This window comes from Monocercomonoides exilis, assembly GCF_001643675.1.
Source record: "Monocercomonoides exilis strain PA203 chromosome Unknown scaffold21-1407046, whole genome shotgun sequence".
Lineage (NCBI taxonomy): Eukaryota > Preaxostyla > Oxymonadida > Polymastigidae > Monocercomonoides > Monocercomonoides exilis.
Genome location: NW_027150566.1, coordinates 1,276,235 through 1,294,761, shown reverse-complemented (window position 1 = coordinate 1,294,761; position 18,527 = coordinate 1,276,235). Strand labels below are relative to the sequence as shown.

At 37.3% G+C, this 18,527-nt stretch overlaps 5 protein-coding genes across 5 annotated transcripts; 2 read left to right on the top strand and 3 right to left on the bottom strand.

The window, feature by feature from the left end:
* Positions 1 to 80: 80 nt before the first annotated feature.
* Positions 81 to 6,532, top strand: MONOS_13092 (uncharacterized protein; the record flags this gene model as incomplete). The annotated part of the gene is made up of 3 exons (XM_067865773.1): positions 81 to 160; positions 266 to 5,741; positions 5,937 to 6,532. The coding sequence occupies exons 2-3, from the start codon at positions 266 to 268 to the stop codon at positions 6,530 to 6,532; spliced, it is 6,072 nt and encodes a 2,023-aa protein (XP_067727963.1). The 5' UTR covers positions 81 to 160.
* Positions 6,533 to 7,270: 738 nt separating this feature from the next.
* On the bottom strand, positions 7,271 to 9,363 carry MONOS_13093 (putative FKBP-type peptidyl-prolyl cis-trans isomerase; the record flags this gene model as incomplete). The annotated part of the gene is made up of 7 exons (XM_067865774.1): positions 7,271 to 7,886; positions 8,161 to 8,519; positions 8,644 to 8,737; positions 8,806 to 8,919; positions 9,002 to 9,129; positions 9,195 to 9,219; positions 9,277 to 9,363. The coding sequence occupies 7 exons, from the start codon at positions 9,361 to 9,363 to the stop codon at positions 7,581 to 7,583; spliced, it is 1,113 nt and encodes a 370-aa protein (XP_067727962.1). The 3' UTR covers positions 7,271 to 7,580.
* Positions 9,364 to 9,606: 243 nt separating this feature from the next.
* On the bottom strand, positions 9,607 to 11,260 carry MONOS_13094 (uncharacterized protein). Its single transcript, XM_067865775.1, has 2 exons — positions 11,115 to 11,260; positions 9,607 to 11,059 (listed from the first exon to the last, which is right to left on the bottom strand). Exons 1-2 carry the CDS (start codon positions 11,223 to 11,225, stop codon positions 9,728 to 9,730), a joined length of 1,443 nt encoding a protein of 480 aa, XP_067727961.1. The 5' UTR covers positions 11,226 to 11,260; the 3' UTR covers positions 9,607 to 9,727.
* Positions 11,261 to 11,762: 502 nt separating this feature from the next.
* MONOS_13095 (uncharacterized protein) lies at positions 11,763 to 15,007 on the bottom strand (the record flags this gene model as incomplete). Its single annotated transcript, XM_067865776.1, has 3 exons — positions 11,763 to 14,704; positions 14,779 to 14,905; positions 14,993 to 15,007. 3 exons carry the CDS (start codon positions 15,005 to 15,007, stop codon positions 11,763 to 11,765), a joined length of 3,084 nt encoding a protein of 1,027 aa, XP_067727960.1.
* Positions 15,008 to 15,171: 164 nt separating this feature from the next.
* Positions 15,172 to 17,002, top strand: MONOS_13096 (uncharacterized protein). The gene has a single exon (XM_067865777.1). The coding sequence runs from the start codon at positions 15,185 to 15,187 to the stop codon at positions 16,691 to 16,693; it is 1,509 nt and encodes a 502-aa protein (XP_067727959.1). The 5' UTR covers positions 15,172 to 15,184; the 3' UTR covers positions 16,694 to 17,002.
* Positions 17,003 to 18,527: the final 1,525 nt, after the last annotated feature.

Below are 18,527 nucleotides of genomic sequence, written 5' to 3'. Positions count from 1 at the left end.
GATAATTTACAAAAAAACATTCTGTAACAACAAAACACACATTGAAATTTATGTTTATCAACTATAATTTCCCTTTATTCAAAAAATATAATTTTTGGATTTTTGCTTGGCTTTTTCTATATTAGAAACAAAATAGGAGATTGTGAAAATTCACAAAAACGTATGAAGCATCATGTATTTTTTTATGTTACGAACAAAATGTCTATAAAAATTTTATCTCATTTTTATTCCTTTTTTCTACATTTTATTTTATTAACAAATTTAGATGGCTCAAATACCTTCGCAAGAAATATCCAGCTCTCAGCCATCACAAATAAAAGCCACTAGAGATACGTCGCGTATTATTTCTTTGGCATCATCGCCTCTCGAATCAGTTGTTCAAATGCCAGCGCGACATCTCAATGGAAATCCATCAATTGCAATTGATGCTTCTGGTAAAAGAATTATAAAACTAAATGCAAAGCCATTATCTTCGTTTGTTTCTTCGTTAAGTCCAACAACTAACCCAAAAAAGAAGAAATCGAATAAAAAAGGTAAATCAGCTAAATCTTCAAAAAATAAAAAGCGAGAAGCGATTCAACAAAAAGAAAATTCAACAAAGAAAGCAAAGGAGTTGCAAGCAAATAAAGAAAATCAATTTGAACAAACTCAAGATATCGAGAGTGAAATATTAATATATGATGATGATGATGAAAGGGATTCACAATCGGGAAGAGCCCCTTCCAGACTTAAATTATCGCCATCTCAGCATTCGCCTCACAACATTCAGGTGCAACCAGATGAAAATGACAAAAAACAAGGGCATTCTTTTCATCAAATTGATTCCAGATCAACAGGCCATTCTATACTTCCAACATCCAAATACCAATCATCAACTTCCTCTTCCTCTTCAAGTGCTTCTATTTCTAATTCATTAACATCATTTGCACAATCTTCAAGCTCCTCAAACTCCTTTAAGCAACCACAGTCATCTGATTCATTAAGTGAGCAGTCTCTTTCAAGGTCATCTCACCACAGATCCCGTGGAAATCTTGAGTCACAATCATCAAACAAAGAAAACCCTCTTCCAAGCGCCTCACAAGATTTGGGTCTGCAGCCAGCTTCGAAGAACTCCTCACTCAGCGGCAGTTCTCAAGAACGGGCTTCTTCAGACTACTCTCTCAGCTCTCATTCTCGCCAGCCGACGAATTACTCGTCAAGCACTGATACTCAGCTCCACACATCTTACACACACAGGCGGAATGCTCGCTCTCATTTTCGTTTTCGTTCTCGTTCCCGTTCCCGTTCCCGTTCCCGTTCCCGATCTCCTTCTTTCTCTCGTCCTCATCGCCGCACACGAAATCGTTCACGCTCCTATTCTCGATCACATTCACGCTCACATTCTCACTCACAATCTCGTTCTCGCCCTCGCTCTAATTCTCGCCATCGTTCTCGTTCACACTCATTCTCCAGCGCCTGCTCCGATACTCGCCTTTCAGTGCAGTCGCGGCTGTCTCCTTCTCGTTCTGCTTCATATGCTCAACATGGCTTCTACACACCTACAGGCAGCAGCTCTTATCCCAATGCGCCTTCTCATTCACAGTCTCGATCTCAATCACAATCACAATCGCTTTCACAACAACAACAACCACAACCACAACCACAATCACAAACACAAACACAGACACAGACACAGTCATCTTTACAACACCAGCCTTATTTAATATCTCAACACCAAGGCATACCAATTCCTTCTATTTCTTCGACATTACAAGCAACATCGTCAACAACATCATCCTTACAATCTTCTTCCTCTTCTTCCTCAACTTCATCATCATCATCATCCTCCTCCTCCTCCTCTTCTTCTTCTTCTTCTTCCAACACTCGCAATTCTATCACATCTCACCACACCCACTCTTCTGAGCTTCCATATTCATCCCGCAGTCGCTTCCCTTCCCACCGCTCATCGCCTTATTACTGCCGCCGCCATCATCATCGCCATCACTCACATTATCCATATCATCACCAGCACAGATCGCCACACAGCTACCGCTCCAGAGACCGCTATGCCTCACGCCACGGGCGCTACAGCCGCTCCACATCTCGTTCGATTTCTCTCTCTCGCTCTTATTCGTCGGTCTCTTATTCGTCTCCTTCTTCTCCTTCTTCCCACCGTCGGTCGCGCTCTCGATCTTACAGAAGGCGCTATCATCATTCAACATCATCAACTGCTTCTTCCTCTTCCTCTTTTTCCTCTTCTTCCGTTTCCTCCTCCTCTTCTTCTTCTTCATATTCTCGTTCTCGTTCTCGCTCCAACTCTCGCTCTCCTTCCCTCTTTCCTCCACAACCAACCGCTCTTCCTCTTCTCCCACCAGGTGCTGTCCCTCCTGTCAGCCAGAGCTATCTCCTGCAGACTCACAGCCATTCTGCTTCACAAGAACACTCGAACCCACTCAATTCAACATTAACAGCTGCAGCTTTAAATTCAGCTGTAAATGCAGCCACAGCTATCGATAGCAATGCTCTGACAGTCAGTAACCTCTTAGCATCAGCAGCTTCGCTTGTGGCTGAGTCGTCTCGGAACATCCAAAATGGACTTCAGAAGATGAACGAACAGCATGTTATTGATGAAGAAGAAGATGATGATGTTACTGCTACTGATAATACTGCCAATAACATTACTTCTGGACAGGATTCGCTTAGAGACGCTGCTTTGAAGCAGTCTGGGTCTGCTCAGTTTCAAGCTGCAAATGGAGCGCTTTCACATACTTTTCCATCTCTGTCAGATGCTGATGCATCTCAATTATCATTAGAATCGTTATCTTCTTCCTCTTCCTCTTCTTCTTCTTCTTCTTCTTCTTCTTCTTCTTCTTCTTCTTCTTCTTCTTCTTCTTCTTCTTCTTCTTCCATGTCAAACCAAATTTCCTCCTCTTCTGACGGTGAACAGCCACTTGAACAAGAACACTCACAAACACAGCTGCATTCAATGCTCAATTATCCTGTCCCTTCTCAGTCTTCTGGTTTGTTCTCTGAATCTGCCTTTATCAATTCCAGTCTGCCATCTTTCACATCTGACAGTTCTCTTGCATACCCCTCTCAGTTTACTGATCATTCCCAAAGGGCTGCTGAGCACATGCACTCACAAATAACCCCACAAGAAGCATCACATTCAGCAGAGCCTGCATATCACAACTTGCCTCTCCCGTTCCCAGCAATCGATCCATCGCTCCTTCCTCTTCTGACAGACACCCTCAAAACAATGCCGATGCTGCCTGTCCTGCCAAACACTCAAATTTCCTCAGACGACAAAGCAAACATGGCACAAACAGAATCATTGAGCAACAGCAGCAATCCGCTGGGCGCGCTGTCACTTGCTGCACAGTCCGCACCCAATCCAGAAATCTCCGGCGCTTCTGTTCTCCCACAGGCTGCGGGCTTGACTGACCTGACGTCTCTGGCAGCTGCCTCTCAGCTCTCTTCTCTGGATTTGTCTGCACTGAGTGGTCTTTCTGGCCTTTCTCCTCTTTCTTTCCTGTCACAAACTGCACAACTTCCTCAAATCCCACAACTCCCACAACTCCCACAACTCCCACAACTCCCACAACTCTCACAAATCCCACAACCCGCAATTGATCCGTTGCTCATCCAGCAGCTGCTGTCGTCTGCGCTGCTGACAGCTGGTGCTTCACCTGATGTGGACATCTTCTCTTCACTTCTGCCAATTGCCCAGCAGCTCTCTTGCTTGCTGCCTGCTGCCACTGCACTGAATGTGCCGGCCTCAGATGCGATGAATGCAGGAGGAGATGAGGGGGCAGCAGCAGTGGAAACAGAAGCAACAGCAGGAGGAGGAGGAGGTGGAAGAGGAGTGCAGAAGAAAGAGAAGAGGAAGAGGACGACAGGAAAGGGAGAGGAGAGAGAAAGAAGTGGAAGCAAAGCGAAGTCAACAGAGGCATCTGATAAATTAGGAGCAGATGGCAAAGAAGAAGAGGTGAAGAAAACAAGGCAGATGACACGGGAGCTGCGGAGAATGATGGAGAAGTCCGAAAGAGCAGGAAACGAAGGAAGTAATGCAGAACAATCACTGAAAGATACAGCGATGGCATTTGGACTGAAACAGGAACACGAACTGGAAGAGATGGAAGAGCTGATAGGGAAGAAGAATGAGGGAGAGATAGATAGAATCGTTCGGTTGGAGAATGGAAGGATAAAGCGGCAACTGCGATCGGCGCGGGGAAGCGATGCCAATGGAGAAGGAGAAGGAGAAGGAGAGAGCGAGAAATCGAGTGAGTTCGAAAATGAAAATGAAAATGATGATGATGATGATGAGAATGAGGACTCTGAAGAAAGCAATGAAGAGTCATCAACAATCCGGAAGCGCAGAGCGAAAGCTTCGAGTGAAGCTCCCGCGGAGGATCTAAAGGAAGAGCTGAAGACGATCCGGCGGCTGCTGGACGAGCAGGTGAAGAAGAGTCAGATGGAGAAAGAGGCGCTGCAGGCGCAGATTGAGGCGCACCGGACAGAAGAAAGGATGCGAATGGCGATGCAGAATGCGGAGATGCAGAAGCTTCGGCGGATGAAGGAGGAGATGGAGATGAAGCTGAACTCGACCACACTCGGGCCGTTTCAATATTCTTCTTCTGCTTCTTCTTCTGTTGCAGGGGCAGGGGTGGGGATGGGGATGGGTGGATTGACAGCACCAGTACCTTTGTTTGGGAAGAACAAGCGTGCGTTTCGTCCTCAGCCATTTGTGTCGATGAAGGAGCAGATGATGAAGAGCAAAGCAGAAAGTGGAGAGAAAAGTGAGCTGTTGGGGAAGAGCAGTGCGGATGAGAAGGCGAAGGAGGCGAAGGCGAAGGAGGAGAAGGAAAGGAAAGAGAAGAGAGATAAGCAGGAGAGATTGGAGAAGCTGGTTAAGTTGAGAGAGAAGGAGAAGGAGAAGGAGAAGGAGAAGGAGAAGGAGAAGGAGAAGGAAAAGGAAAAGGAAAAGGAGAAAGAGAAAGAGAAAGAGAAAGAGAAGATGAAAAAAGAGAAAGCGGAAGCAGAAGCCAAAGGAAAAGCAAGTGAAAGTCAGCAGATGAAAGAAAAAGGAAAAATTGAAGTGAACAAAGAGGAAGAAAGTGGCAAAGAAGTAACAAATAAAGCAGAAGGAGAAAAGAAAAGAAAAACGACAAATGAAAAGGGGAAGAAAGAGTTGCAAGCAATTTTAGAGAAAAGTCAAAGTAAAAGTTCAGAAGGGCAAAAGAAAGAGGAAAAGAAAGAAAAAGAGATTGAAAAAGAAAAAGAAAAAGAAAAAGAAGAGAAAAAAGGGAAAGATGAGAAAGGAAATAAAGATATTAAAAATAACAAAGGAAGTCAAGGAAATAAAAGAGGAAAAACCGAAAAGGAAAAGAAGGATGAGAAAGATGAGAAAAAATTGAAATCGAACAAAAAAGAGATTGATACTAAAAAGACGAAAGCAGCTGCAGAAAATGCGAAGGAGAAGAAAGGAGAAGAAAAGAAAACAGAAACAAAAGCCAAAACAGACAAAAAACAGACAAAAAATGAGAAAGAGGTGAAAAGCGAAAAGGAAGAAGAAAAAAGTGCGTCTGTTGAACAAAATCCTTCGCCTACGCCAAAAATGCCAAGAAAGATTAAAATTAACATAAAGTCTGCTTCTTCAGAAACAAATAAAACAAAAGAACAGGAAAAAGATGAGAAAGATGAGAAAGAAGAGAAAATAGAAAAGGAAGTGAAAAAGAAAGAATCAAATGCAAAGGAGAAAGGTAAAGAAAACAAGAAAAAGAAAGAGGAAGAAAAGAAGAAAGAAGAAGAAGAGGAGGAGGAGGAGGAGGAGGAGAACGAAGAAGAAGATGAGGCAGAAGAAGAAAGTGAAGGAGAAGAAGAAGATGATGACGATGATGATGAGAAAAAGGGAAGCAATAAAAGTGAAAAAACTGCAGTCAAAACACGACAAACAGCCAAGCCAAAAGCCAAAACAAGCAAAGAAGCGCCTTCAAAAGGGAAATCAATCAAAAAAGGAGTTGAAGCAAAAGAGAATTCGAAAGCTAAAAAAGAAGATTCGAAAGCCAAACAGAAAGGAAAAGAAGATGAAAAGAAAGGAATTGCATCTCGTTTGAGAAGCACGAAAAAGGAAGAAGAAGAAAAGGAAGCAAAAACAAATGAAGGAAAAGGGAAAGGGAAAGGAAAAGGGAAGAAAGAAGAAAAGAATACAAAGAAGGCAAATAGAAAAAGTGGAGGTTTGAAAGGAAAAAAGAAAGAGGAGGAGGAAGAGGAAGATAATGAGGAAGACGGAGAGAAGGAAAAAGATTCTGAAGAAGAAGATGATGATGATGAAGACGATGAAGACGATGAAGAGGAAGAGGAAGAGGAAGAAGAAGAAGGAAAAACTAAAAGTGAAACAAAAAGCAACGCAAAGGATCAAAAAGCCAAACCAAAGCAAAATAGAGCAGAGAACCCTCCGCAAAAACGTATGACTCGCCAATCCGTTTCAAAAGAAGCTAAAGATGCCCCAACAAATAAGAAAACAGACAAAAAACGATCAACACGTAAATGATCTGTTGATCATTTGGGAATTAAAGAGAGAAAATAAATAGAAAAATTAAAATAAAAATGAAAGTTATAAATTTTGTTAGATTTTGTGATTCTCGAATTGGTTTGTTGAATTGTTTAGTTCAATTGCGTTTATCTCTTTTTTTTTTTCTTTTTTTCTTTTTTTTCTTTTTTATATGTTCCAATTATTGTTATTATTTTTATTCACTATTTCTTTCTTTCTTTGTTTATTTCAAATTAAAAATTCCTCATAATTTTGTTCGTATCCCTCATGATCAACAATTAGGCTTCAAAGTTATTTGAATCTTATTTTTTAACAGAAACCGCCTAAAGAACGATTCTTCGGGCATTTTTTCACATTCACTTTTGTATTTTTCTCTTCTGTTCTCCAATTGTATTCATTGTTTCTATTTGAAAAAAGAAAAATTAAATTTAATAAAATTATCAGCTCACCTTTTATCCTCTTTTCTTTCTTTCTTTCTCTCTCTCTCTCTCTCTCTCTCTCTCTCTCTCTCTCTCTATCTATCTATCTATCTCTATCTCTATCTCTATCTCTATCTCTATCTCTATCTCTCTTTCTCTTTCTCTTTCTCTTTCTCTTTCTCTTTCTCTTTCTTTCTCTCTCTCTCTCTCTCTCTATCTATCTATCTAACTATCTCTCTTATTTTGCGTTCCATTCACACCACACACCAACAATGATAGCTGAATCCTTTTGTCATTTGCTACGAAACAAACAAAGCTTGCGAGAATAAGAGAATGCTTGCGTTTTTTTTTATTAAAGCGAAATGAAACAGAATAAGCAAATAGACTAAAAAATGAAACAGAGACGCAAAAAAGATATAGTTACGCAAAGACCTTATTTGCCTTCCTTTTTAATTTGGATTATTATTATTTTGAATAAAATGAACAAAACACAGGAAACTCACTCTTTATTGGCAACTTCAGTCAACATTCATTCATCACCAGCAATTGTTCAGCTGATAAAATCAACATACAAAAGATTGTCATAAGCTCTTCTTCTTTCTTTCTTTCTTTTCTTTTCTTTTCTTTTTTTACAATTCACTTTTCTCTTCGTTGTTCTTTGTGCTCTTCTCCTCTTTCTTTTCTTCTTTGACTTCTTGTTTGATCTGTTTGTCGTTCTGCTTTATTTCTTGTTTAATCTCTTGTTTAATTTCTTCCTTAATCTCTTTCTTCATTTCTTCTTTGACTTCTTTCTTTATTTCTTGCTGTGTCTGCTCAATTTTCTTCTCTTCCTTCACTTCTTGTTTCGGTGTGGCTCCAGCTTTCGCTTCTTCTTCTTCTCCATCAACTGACAATGCACTCAGAACTGATGCAGTTCCGTTTTGTCCCCTCGCCGCCTTTGGAAAAAAGAAAGAAAGAAAGAAAGAAACAGTGAAACATGTTTCAGAGAATAAGAAGCAGTGGAGAAAAAATTTTCAGTGAATAAAAGAAAATATGATTGATGTTATTAAATGTAATAATAATCAATAAAACATTCAATTTAAAAAAATGGGGGAAAAAATGTGAAAAAAATGGGAAAAAAAATAGCAACAACGAGGCAATGCAATAATAACATATATTTTTTAATTACTCAAAACAAATCGAAATAATAATTATTTCTTTCAGGCAAACTCTTCTCATTTCCTTTCTGTGCTTCTGCCACGCTCTTTCTCTCTTCCTCCACTTCTTCTTCCTTCTGTATCTGTCGTCATCTCCATAGTGGTACACGAAGTTCGGATACGGCATTGTTTTGATCCGGTATTTTTGCTCTCCTCCTGTCCCTTCCTCCGCCTTCAGCTCGAGCCCTTCTTTCGGGATCGTCAGACGCCACCGCCGCGGCCGCACAAAAGGCCTCCGCTTTTCGAAGCATTCGTGCCTGTGTGTGGATTTGGAGTCGTCTTCAAACAAAGTCACACGCTTCTGGTATTCTTCTGACCAGTCGCGCTGAAGCAGCTCCAGAACTTCCATTTCCACAATTATCGGCGCATCGGCTAAAGAACAGCAACAACAGCATCATTTGAAAAGAATGAAAATATGCATCAAAACAGATATATGAAATGTATCATTTGTATGTTGTTTATATTCTTTTTTAAAATGAATAATTTCTTCACAAACGCAGAATTGATTCCCCAGCACCTCTCTTTCCATATCCTAATTCTCCTGGCATAGTAAATCGACGTTTTTCTCCAACGCACATCCCAATAACTCCCTTTTGTTTAATAAATTCAAAAATAAAAAATTATATAACATTTCGGAATCATTCAACATGATATAAACCTTATCAACACCAGGTGGAACTTCACCGTATCCAACACGAAACACAAATACTTCAGTTGAAGTTGTTTCATCAACGCATTCCAACTTTGTATATGTTATCAACCTATATTTTGTCTTTAAAAATTACATTAAATAGGTAAAAACATCGATAATTATAAAAAGAAATTGGTCAAAGAATAAACAGTAACCCCCACACCATAATTTCATCTCCTCTTCTGACTTTCTTTGAACATCTTTTTGGAGGAACCAAAACCTCAATTGACAGTTCTGTGGGCGGCTTTCTTTCAAGAATTTTCCCAGGAGGATAAATTGGAGCCGTTGTTGCTATTTTCAAAATAAACGCAAACAAGAAAATAGAAAGCAATTTTTATATTTTAAAAATTCTCAACCATTTGAAGAAGATGTATTTTCAGCCTGGAAGAAAATCAAAAAAATAATTTACTAAATTTGTGAAAAAGTGAAGCAATAAACCGGAGGTGATGTACAATTAGTGCCCGTTTCATTGGTCGAGTTTTGTGTAATGACTAAGAAGAAGAGATGAAGAATGATGAAGATCATTTAATGAGAATGACAAATTATGGTAAATATCTAGATCAAATTTTCAAATATTTTCGCATTCAGAAATTAATACAAATTCACAAAAATTTTTGAAAAATTATCTTCATTAAAAATCAATCCAAATTTACTGACTTCATCCAATATACTAATATATGATTCAAACTTCTTTATCAAAAAAACATATCCTAAATAAAAACTTCTCTTTTAAATTTCACTTCTTTTAAATAAAAAAATATCCAATAACAATGCATCAACTGCAAATATCTTTATTAAGTTTGAAACAAACATTTACAAAATAATGCCAAATTAAAAATGGAATTGAAGAAAAATGCACAAGTTTTTTTCAGAACAAGTTCATTTTTATTTACTCGTACAAGAAATAGTATTGGACTCCGCAATGTCCGTACCACTTAAGAACCATTCCAGAAGGATTAACTTCATCAACAGACAATTCAGTAGCGAAATCAGTAACATCTTTTGTTCCTTCTTTTTCCAAATCAACAGAAATTAATTTACCATCATCTCTGAACAAAGTTGTGTGAGTATGCTTTGTCAAAATTGACACCTTCAAACGTTTGACGGAGAAGTCCATTTGACGAGTTGCTTTTGGATTCTTCAAGTCAGTAGCGATATCGGCTGTTCCTCTCATTCCATTTGTGATAATCATTTTTCCGCTTTCTGTAATGTACATTTCATCAACATGGTGATTCATATTGATGATTTTCTCTCCTCCAAAGTATTTTGGATCAACGGCTGTGTAATAGAATTGATTCTTTCTATCAACTTCATCAACAACACGAAGCAAAACAATTCCATTCTCATCCAAAAATGCATTCATTCTCTTAAAGTATTTAACGGGCTTGTGAGTTCCAAAGATACCATATTGTCCAGCAGAGCTATCAACATCTCCGCTGAGTTCTTTAATGAATTTTGGCTTGTATTTCTTATCAGTAATTTCAACAAATCCATCTGAAGGAATTGAAGAGTCATAGGGCTGGAATTCGGAAGTTGATCCGAACAAAAGAATTGCACCATTCTCCAAGATAACAACAGATCTGACACCTTCAAAATGGAAGTCCTTAATTCTTGATTTTCCCAAAGACGAATCGATGAGTCCACCTTCTCCCTTGAAATGATAATTCAGGGTGAATTTCTCCTCCTCGGTCCATGATCCTGCTTCGTTCCATCCGCGAGACCATAATTCTCCACCTTCAGTGAGTGCCATGGTGAAGTTTCCACCAGATTTGACACGTGTGAACTTCACTGATGCTGGTGGCATTTGAATATCATTGATCCATTTCTCAGCTAATGGGCGCTTTTCTTTGATATCATCGTAATCACCGAAATCAATCAACTTCTTGCGGAGGGTTCCAAGTCCATCAACATAGATAATACCCCAAGCAAAGAATGAGCTGTTGTTATCAATTCTCAAGTTCTTGTATTGAATGCACAAAGACTTGATTCTTTGTTCCTCCTTCAGTTTAAGTTCGGGTTCTTTTGTTACATCAAAGATGTATCTCTCCAAATTACCTTTCCTCTCTTCGGTAAGTTGTGGATCAACAACAATTGCAACATGAGGAAGTCTCTTGCAAACGAGAGCTTTTGTTCCAGTTCTGTCAGCTGCTGCGGTCTCAGTTGACCATGAGAATCTTTCATGTTGAATTAAGCTTTTTGTTGCTTTTGAAATTCCCAAGAACTTAGCGTTTAAATGAAAATTATCTTAATGTGAAAATCAATCGCAAATAACAAACTTGTTGAACGTCACGAATTGACGTCATTTCGTGAATAATTTCGAGCATCATATCAGGTCCAACTCCCATGAGACCATTTGCAACATTGAAATCAGTAGCTGGCTTTGACATTTTCAAGTTAACTTTTCAAGTATTAAGAAAATAATACAACCCATTTTTTCTTGATTTTTTTGATCTTCCCTTTAACAATATTAACTTTTTGAGTTTTGTTATTAAAATATTCTGCATAAACAAAAATTCGAAAGCAGTACTGAAAATTGCTTTTAAATAATATGTAACATTGTGAAATAGCAAACAATCTTTCATTAAACAAGTCTTGACTTTTAAAATCTTTTTTTTCTGATTTTTGATCAAAATTTTTTTCATTGTAGGAATACTTACAAAAACAAATGTGAGTTTAAAAAACCATAGAGAAAACAAAATTGAAAAATAATATTTTAAATTATCGAATTGAAATAAATATATTGAAAAATACTGGAACAAAAGAATGATTTTTCTTGGATTTACAAAGTATTAATGAAAAATAAATATGATATAAAAATATAATCTTTTTTGGGATTTTGAACGTATTATAAACATAAGTTCGAAGGAATGTTTTTAAATTGAAGAAATAAACATTTGAAAAATTTTTGTGGGTTCAGATTTTGTTTATTTGTCTAAGTTTTTCGAAATGTTGTTGATATCAATCATTGAATTTTTAAATGCTTTCAGAAGTTTCTTTCCTTTTGTATGAAGCCAAGATTTGAATCTCTTCTTTTCATTGACGGGCATTTCATCAAAGGCCCAAAAGTATTTGCGCTGAAGAGGCGTTTGCCGGAAAAGCCATGAGGATCTATTCTTCATCAGTTCTCTGATATGTTTTTGCTTTTCAGCTCTTTTGTCAATGATGCCAGAAACAAAAGTTGAATTACGGAAATATAAACAACCATTCCATTCAGCTGGAAGAACTTCGCTGTTACTGCCAAGCAGCACATCTTTCGATTGCATTTCATTCTGATTGAATTTCACATGTGTTTGTTTTGAGCTAATTGCTTCTTTTGCCAATGAAAATGTCTGCTCAAATGGAATAACTATGCAAAATGATTCACTTTGCTGCTCATTCATATCTTTCTCTTCTGTGTCTTCAGATGCATTTACTGTGGGAAACAGATTTTGCGCTTGAAAGATCTCCTCATTGGAAGGAAGTTCATTCAGATTGAAAAAATCAACAAATTGGGGGTTTAAGTATTCAGAAGATCGAGCTGTCGAATAAACTGCATTTAAAGCCGTTTTCGAGTGTAACTTTCCTGAAACATCTTCTGTGTGCCTGCAATCACCTGCATTTGCTCTTTGAATAATCTTTGAAAAATAATGACTCATACTTCGTTTTCCTTCCAATGAACATAAATTTGAAATTGGAGCAGCAAAAAAGCGGGGGCCTTTCTTCTCAAATCGCAAATTTGATGCAAAAACAGAACCAGCATTCGCATTATGAACTGTGTGCAGTGAAGAAGGCGCATGCCATGTAGCATTGTGACTCAGAGAAAGCGCAGATTTCGAATAGAAAAGTTGTTTTGGCTGCATTTGAGGAGAGGAAGGAGATCGAACTGATGAATTTAATTGATCGGGAGATGCTGATGAAGTCATAGGAAAAGAAGAGAAATTCGATGTTTTTGCATTTGTTGTATGATTGATGCTTCGCGGTTCACTTAAAACTTGATGAAACATCACATTGCTTGCTTGTTTCTTATCTGTGCCAATAGAATCCTTTGAGGGTAGATCAAAACATCCTTCTTTATTCGTTTCTTCCCCGCAACATTCACCCCTCTTTTCAATTCTTCTCTTCAATTCCATTTTATCTGCGTATGCTTGCTTCTTCTTTTCCTTCTTCATGTGCATCAGCCGAAACTTTTCTAGTCCCCCTTCTTTGCTTTTCTGAATTCTTTTCTCTCTTTTTGCTTCTTCTGAAATCATCTTCTCCAATTTCGTCCTTTCAAAAGCGCTTGTCTCGTTCTCATCGACATCATTCAACATGTTTTTCAGCTCTTCCAATGTAAAATGATTATCCTTTGCTTTAATTCCTTTCCCTCCTCTTTCTTTCTCCCCTCGAAAATTCACAGCGTCCCATTCGTTTTCTGCCATTTCGTCTTTTTTCTTCTGCCCACTTTCACAAGCTCCTTCTCTTGCCTCGCTCGTTTCCTTCATCTTTGCCATCATCCGCTCCTCTGCAAAATCCCACAGCGCATTCTCTCTTTCGTCCACCACCCAGTCTTTCCTTATCCACTCCCCAAAGCACTTCATGTACTCCTTCGCCTCTTTTATCTGCTTTTTCAGCACTCTCAGCTGACGGCCACTTATTCTTCCCCTTTCACTGCCTCGCACTGCTTCTCCTTTCGACATGTCCATCAGGTCTCTTTGCTTCCACGCATCAAGAAGGATTTCTCTTTGATGCTTTTTCATCCCTTCTGATCGCCCTCGGCTGTCCAGAAACATCACGTTACACTTCTCTGTCTCTGCCCCGCTGCCTTCTCCTGCTAATCCTGCATTTCCACTTGCAAGATTCTTCTGCTCCGGTTGTTCAGACTCCGTTTTGTGCATGTTCAACCCCTCTTTCTGTGCTAAGTCTGCACATTGTGTCGTGTTGCTTCTCCTCGCACATGAGTCAATCTGCTGGTGCCCGATGTCAAAAGAGAGCGAGTTGTGTGTTGTGCACAGCGGATTCCACACTGTAGCTGAAGACAGCAGCTCCCTCCAGTCAGACGATGAAGAAGAAGAAGATGATGATAGCGAAGACAGAGAAGACAGAGAAGAAGGAGTGAGAGGGCATTTTTCACTGGGCAATGATGGCTCAGATAACTCTTCTGTGTCTGCAACAGGAAAGGATGACGATGAAAATGAGGAAGAAGAAGAGGAGGATGATGAGGATGAAGAGGAGGAGGAAGAGGAAGAAGAAGAAGATGAAGAAGAAGAGGAGGAGGAGGAGGAAGAAGAAGAAGAAGAAGAAGAAAGATGAGTATGTCGTCTTTTATTTTTTGAATTGTGACTGTCTTGCAGCTTGCACTTCAGCTCCGCCATCAACTCGTCTTGCGTCATGAAATATCTTGGCCGGAAATCATAAGCTATGTTCTCGTCCACTCCAGCTTCCTTCTCTCCTTTAATGCAGTGCTCTCCGCCGACATCCATCTCGGAAAAATCAGTTGCTTCGTTTTTCTCTGATGGAGAGATCATTCTCTTCTGAAGTAGAAAACTACTCATTGCCTTTCCAATTTTCCTTGACTCAGAAACCTGAATTACACTTCCAGTATTGCGTTCGTTTTTACCATTTTCGTTTAAAGTCAAACTTTGATCAATGGCATTGTTTTGATTAAAAAGGTGTGAAAAGCATGAATCTGTCTTTGACGAAGAATCCAGAAAATGTTGCCTCATATGATTATTCGAAGAAGACGGGTATAAAAGTTTTGAATTACTCAAGCGATCGTATGAGCACTCTGGATAAGGGAAAATATTCAAATTGCTACGAGGAGTGTCATGTTCTAATGAAATTGTTTTGATTTGATCAATAAATGGCTGTGATATCGTTGTTTTAAAATATTCACTTTGTTGATTGGAATCTAAATTAAAAGTACGTCATGTTTTAATAAAAGAAATGACCATTGGTACATTATTAAAAAAATATTCAGCAAACGATTTTTTGAGGAAACATCAAAAGAATTAAGAGAATTCCGAACACAAGATGAATTTTCTACCACAGAACTCACAATGCACTTTGAATCTGTGCATTCTTGCGTTTTTTCATTTTTGCAAATGCTTTCCTGAATTAATAAAATACAAAAATTATGAATCAGAATAAATCAAAAAGAGAATTTTTTAAAAATATCACACAAGCAATAAGTGCAAACAATAATTGTATTCATTTCAGTAATATGTGAAATGTTATCCAGTTAACGGATTTGAGCGAAATAATAAGAGCTTAACATATTATTATGGATTTTTTGACAAATTTCCTCTACAAAATTGAAATAATAATTATTTAAATCTTTCTTCTTTTTATCTCAACAAAATTTCGAAACAACCCCATATTAAACAATTTCATGATTGATAATCTACTTTTACAGGTTGTAGAAGAAATTTCCCAAGCTGGTCCAGAAGGAATACTATTAGGAGCGCTATGGGCAACGCTTGGAATACAAGATGTTTATTTGAAGCGTTATCTCTGGTTGAAACTTTTTGAAATTCCAAACATTTCTCTTCATTTTATTGGGGAATTAGAAGGTCAAATTGTCGATCCAGAGAGTTATGAAGAAACAATAGTTAAAGTTGTAGCTGCACCTGTTTTATTTAAGCCTGCTTTAGGAATTTATGACCCTTCCATTTCATTAACTCAAGCTCAAGTCAAATTAATGAGGCATATAGCTGTATACAAAGAAAACGGAGTTTTGCAAAGCGATTTATCAAAATTTGTTCAAGCAGACGCACGAACTGTTTTTTATAATTTACGTCAGCCAATTGATTGTGGATTGATAGCAAGAAAAAGTGTTCCAGATCGTAATACAAACATTTTATGCTTGAGCAAATATTCTAGATTTGGAACCTCTGCTGGTTTCTTCCCGATGCGTTTGATGGAAGATGATCCTTCACTCATGGGTCGAGAGCCAGAGGAGGAAAATCGAATGCAACTAGATACTCTCTGTCGAGCCGTATGTTCACTGATCATGAATTCACCGAATCAAGAGATGTCAGAAGATAGCATCAAACGAGCACTTAAATTGCAACCTATGCTTTGGATGACACTTAAACGTCACCTAACAAGACAAGGTTTTCTGGGACTGACAAGAGTGAGAGAAGATCTAAACCCTTTGCTTGTTTCAGGAGTGAGGCTGCTGCGACCCTACGAAGAAGAAGTGCCTCCAACACTTGTTGTAGAGCTGCCATTGTTGTACCAACTATATGGCTCGATCGCATCTTCTGGCTTGAAAGGGATACGCCAAAGTGATCTTGTACGTTTATGTTTTAACCCGCCAAGGCACGTGTCTTCTGCAATTCAGCAGCTTACTGCACACTTTGGAATAATTGCTGTTCGAGAAAATCTTGGGCGATTGACAACATTTCGCTTATTTTGTAGAGAATTCTTATTGCAAGACGCGAGCATGGCGTTGCTGATGAGAGAAGAAGAAGGGGAAAGTGGAGGAACTGGCGGAGGGGGTGGTGAGGCAGCCGAAAGAGCAGGCGGAGTCGGCAGGGCAACTGTGGGTGGATTAGGGGATGGTGACATCATGCGTGCAGAGGAGCAATATTTAAGAGACGGATTGATCGGACAAATGATAATAGATGATGAAGGAGATATGATGATGAGAGATCAGGCTATTCTTCGTGGAAGAGCTGATGTTGATGGAATGGGAGACGAGGAGGAAGAAGAAGATGGGCGTCGTATTGACGGAAATGAAGAAGGGCGAGTGAATAGAACAGGTGAAAGATCTGGTCGAAATAATGGTGTTGAAGCTATGAATGGAGGAAAAATAATTGAAGATGGCCCGCACAATCTTCAATATGATAGCGGAACAATCAGTCAACATTCAAAAATTGAACAAAAAAGAAGTTGAATTTATTAAATGTTGACTTTTTAAAAATGAATTTGATAATTTTTCTTCTTAGAATTAAATGAAATATTCTACGCAAGACTGAAAAACTTTTCATTTCTTTGTTCTTCAAATCTTCTTTATTTTAAAGATAAACTTTGCTTGGATGTGAAACGCGTTACTAATAATTGTTTTAATTTTTTTTTTTTTTTAGTTTTGTTCGGCATGTTATAAATTATTCATTTCAGTAATTCATTTCTTTTTTTTTTTAAAGTTATGGCATGCACAAAAAGCAATACTTGATGTTAAAAGGAAATAGATAATTATTTGAAAGAATGATGAATTTTTTCGAAAATGTTTTTGTACCTTCCGAAAAAATGTGAATGTATCGAATGAGATCTTCGAATGATTCTAATTGAAATCTGACTTTTGTTAGAGTTGAAATTTGAAAAAAAAAAAACCTCGTTTGGAAAACAATAATTATTTATTTGCAAAACATTCACCAAAAAAAAAATAGCATTTTTGAACTTTCTTGTCATCTTTTATTAATTTCCATCGACAGAAAGTTAAATTGGAACAAATTCAAAAAAAAAAAGGATTTTTTTTTGAAAAGAATGACGAAAATATTTTTATGACAAATTTTTCTAATAAAAATAATGTGGAAAAACTTTGTAATGAAAAAAAGTTTCCGAATTTAACATTCCAGCACAAAACTGTTTTTCTTTGATCAAGTTTGTCTGTTTGAAAAATTACAGATTGTGCATGAAATATCGGGTGTTGCACAAAATACTGGACTAGATGGATTTCAAAATAACTATTCATAGAATAAATATTGGTGCTTTTTTTTTTTTTTTTTTGTATGAAGTCATATATTTTTTCGGGGTATGTGTTATTTTATCATTCACAGTTAATTGAAATAGAATTTCAATAAAGCGTCACATGCATTCAAATTATAATCTTTCAAATGCATGATGTTATGGAAAGATCGAGAAGCTGGGTGATTATTCTTGAAATCCTAACTATTTTCAAAGAGCAGATTTTATCAACGTTATTTGTCATAAAGAAGAGGTTTTGAATTCAAATGAAAATTTATCACAACTGTTTTAAAATCTAATGTGTCAACTGATAATTAAAAGAAGATATTTTTATTGCGCCTTTTTTCTTTTCAGAAATCATAACTTTAATATTCTCGGAAAATTATCGAACCAACAATTTTGATTGACAAAATATGATTAAAAAAATAATCACCCAAATTTCGCACGCAAATTATTCAAAAGAAACTTTTCAAAAAAACAAAACTTTAATTTTAAAAGTCATTGACGACTCTGCATATTAAAGTTTGTATTGTAGATATGCAAATAATCGAGTATTTTGATTAAATAAGCTTGATTTGAAACTGTTTTCAAAAAAGCCAATAGAAATTATTTTCGGTTGTTAATAACCTAGGAACAATATTTTTGTGAATCTGTCCAAATTTTTTTGAAAAGTTCCTATTGTTTAATTATCGAATAATATAATATTTTCATATTTTCATCAATTTTTTATTCCCACTCACGAAATATCATCAGAATGGAAACAAATGCCAGTCAGTGTTATTGAACATATTCTTTTGTTTTTTCTAATATATAAACAAAAATCTGATCAAAAACTCGAAATTTTTATTTAATTTGAAAACTTTATTAAAGGAATTTTTCATAAGAAATCACACGAAACTTATTTTTTTTCTTGTGGCTTGGGATAATTTTCCAAGTCTGTAAAAAATCCATGAAAATCACTTCAGATGTCAATTAATCACTCAGTGTTTATTTCGATATTGAATAAAACCTTATCATTTTTTTTAAGAAAATCTTTTGGAGTA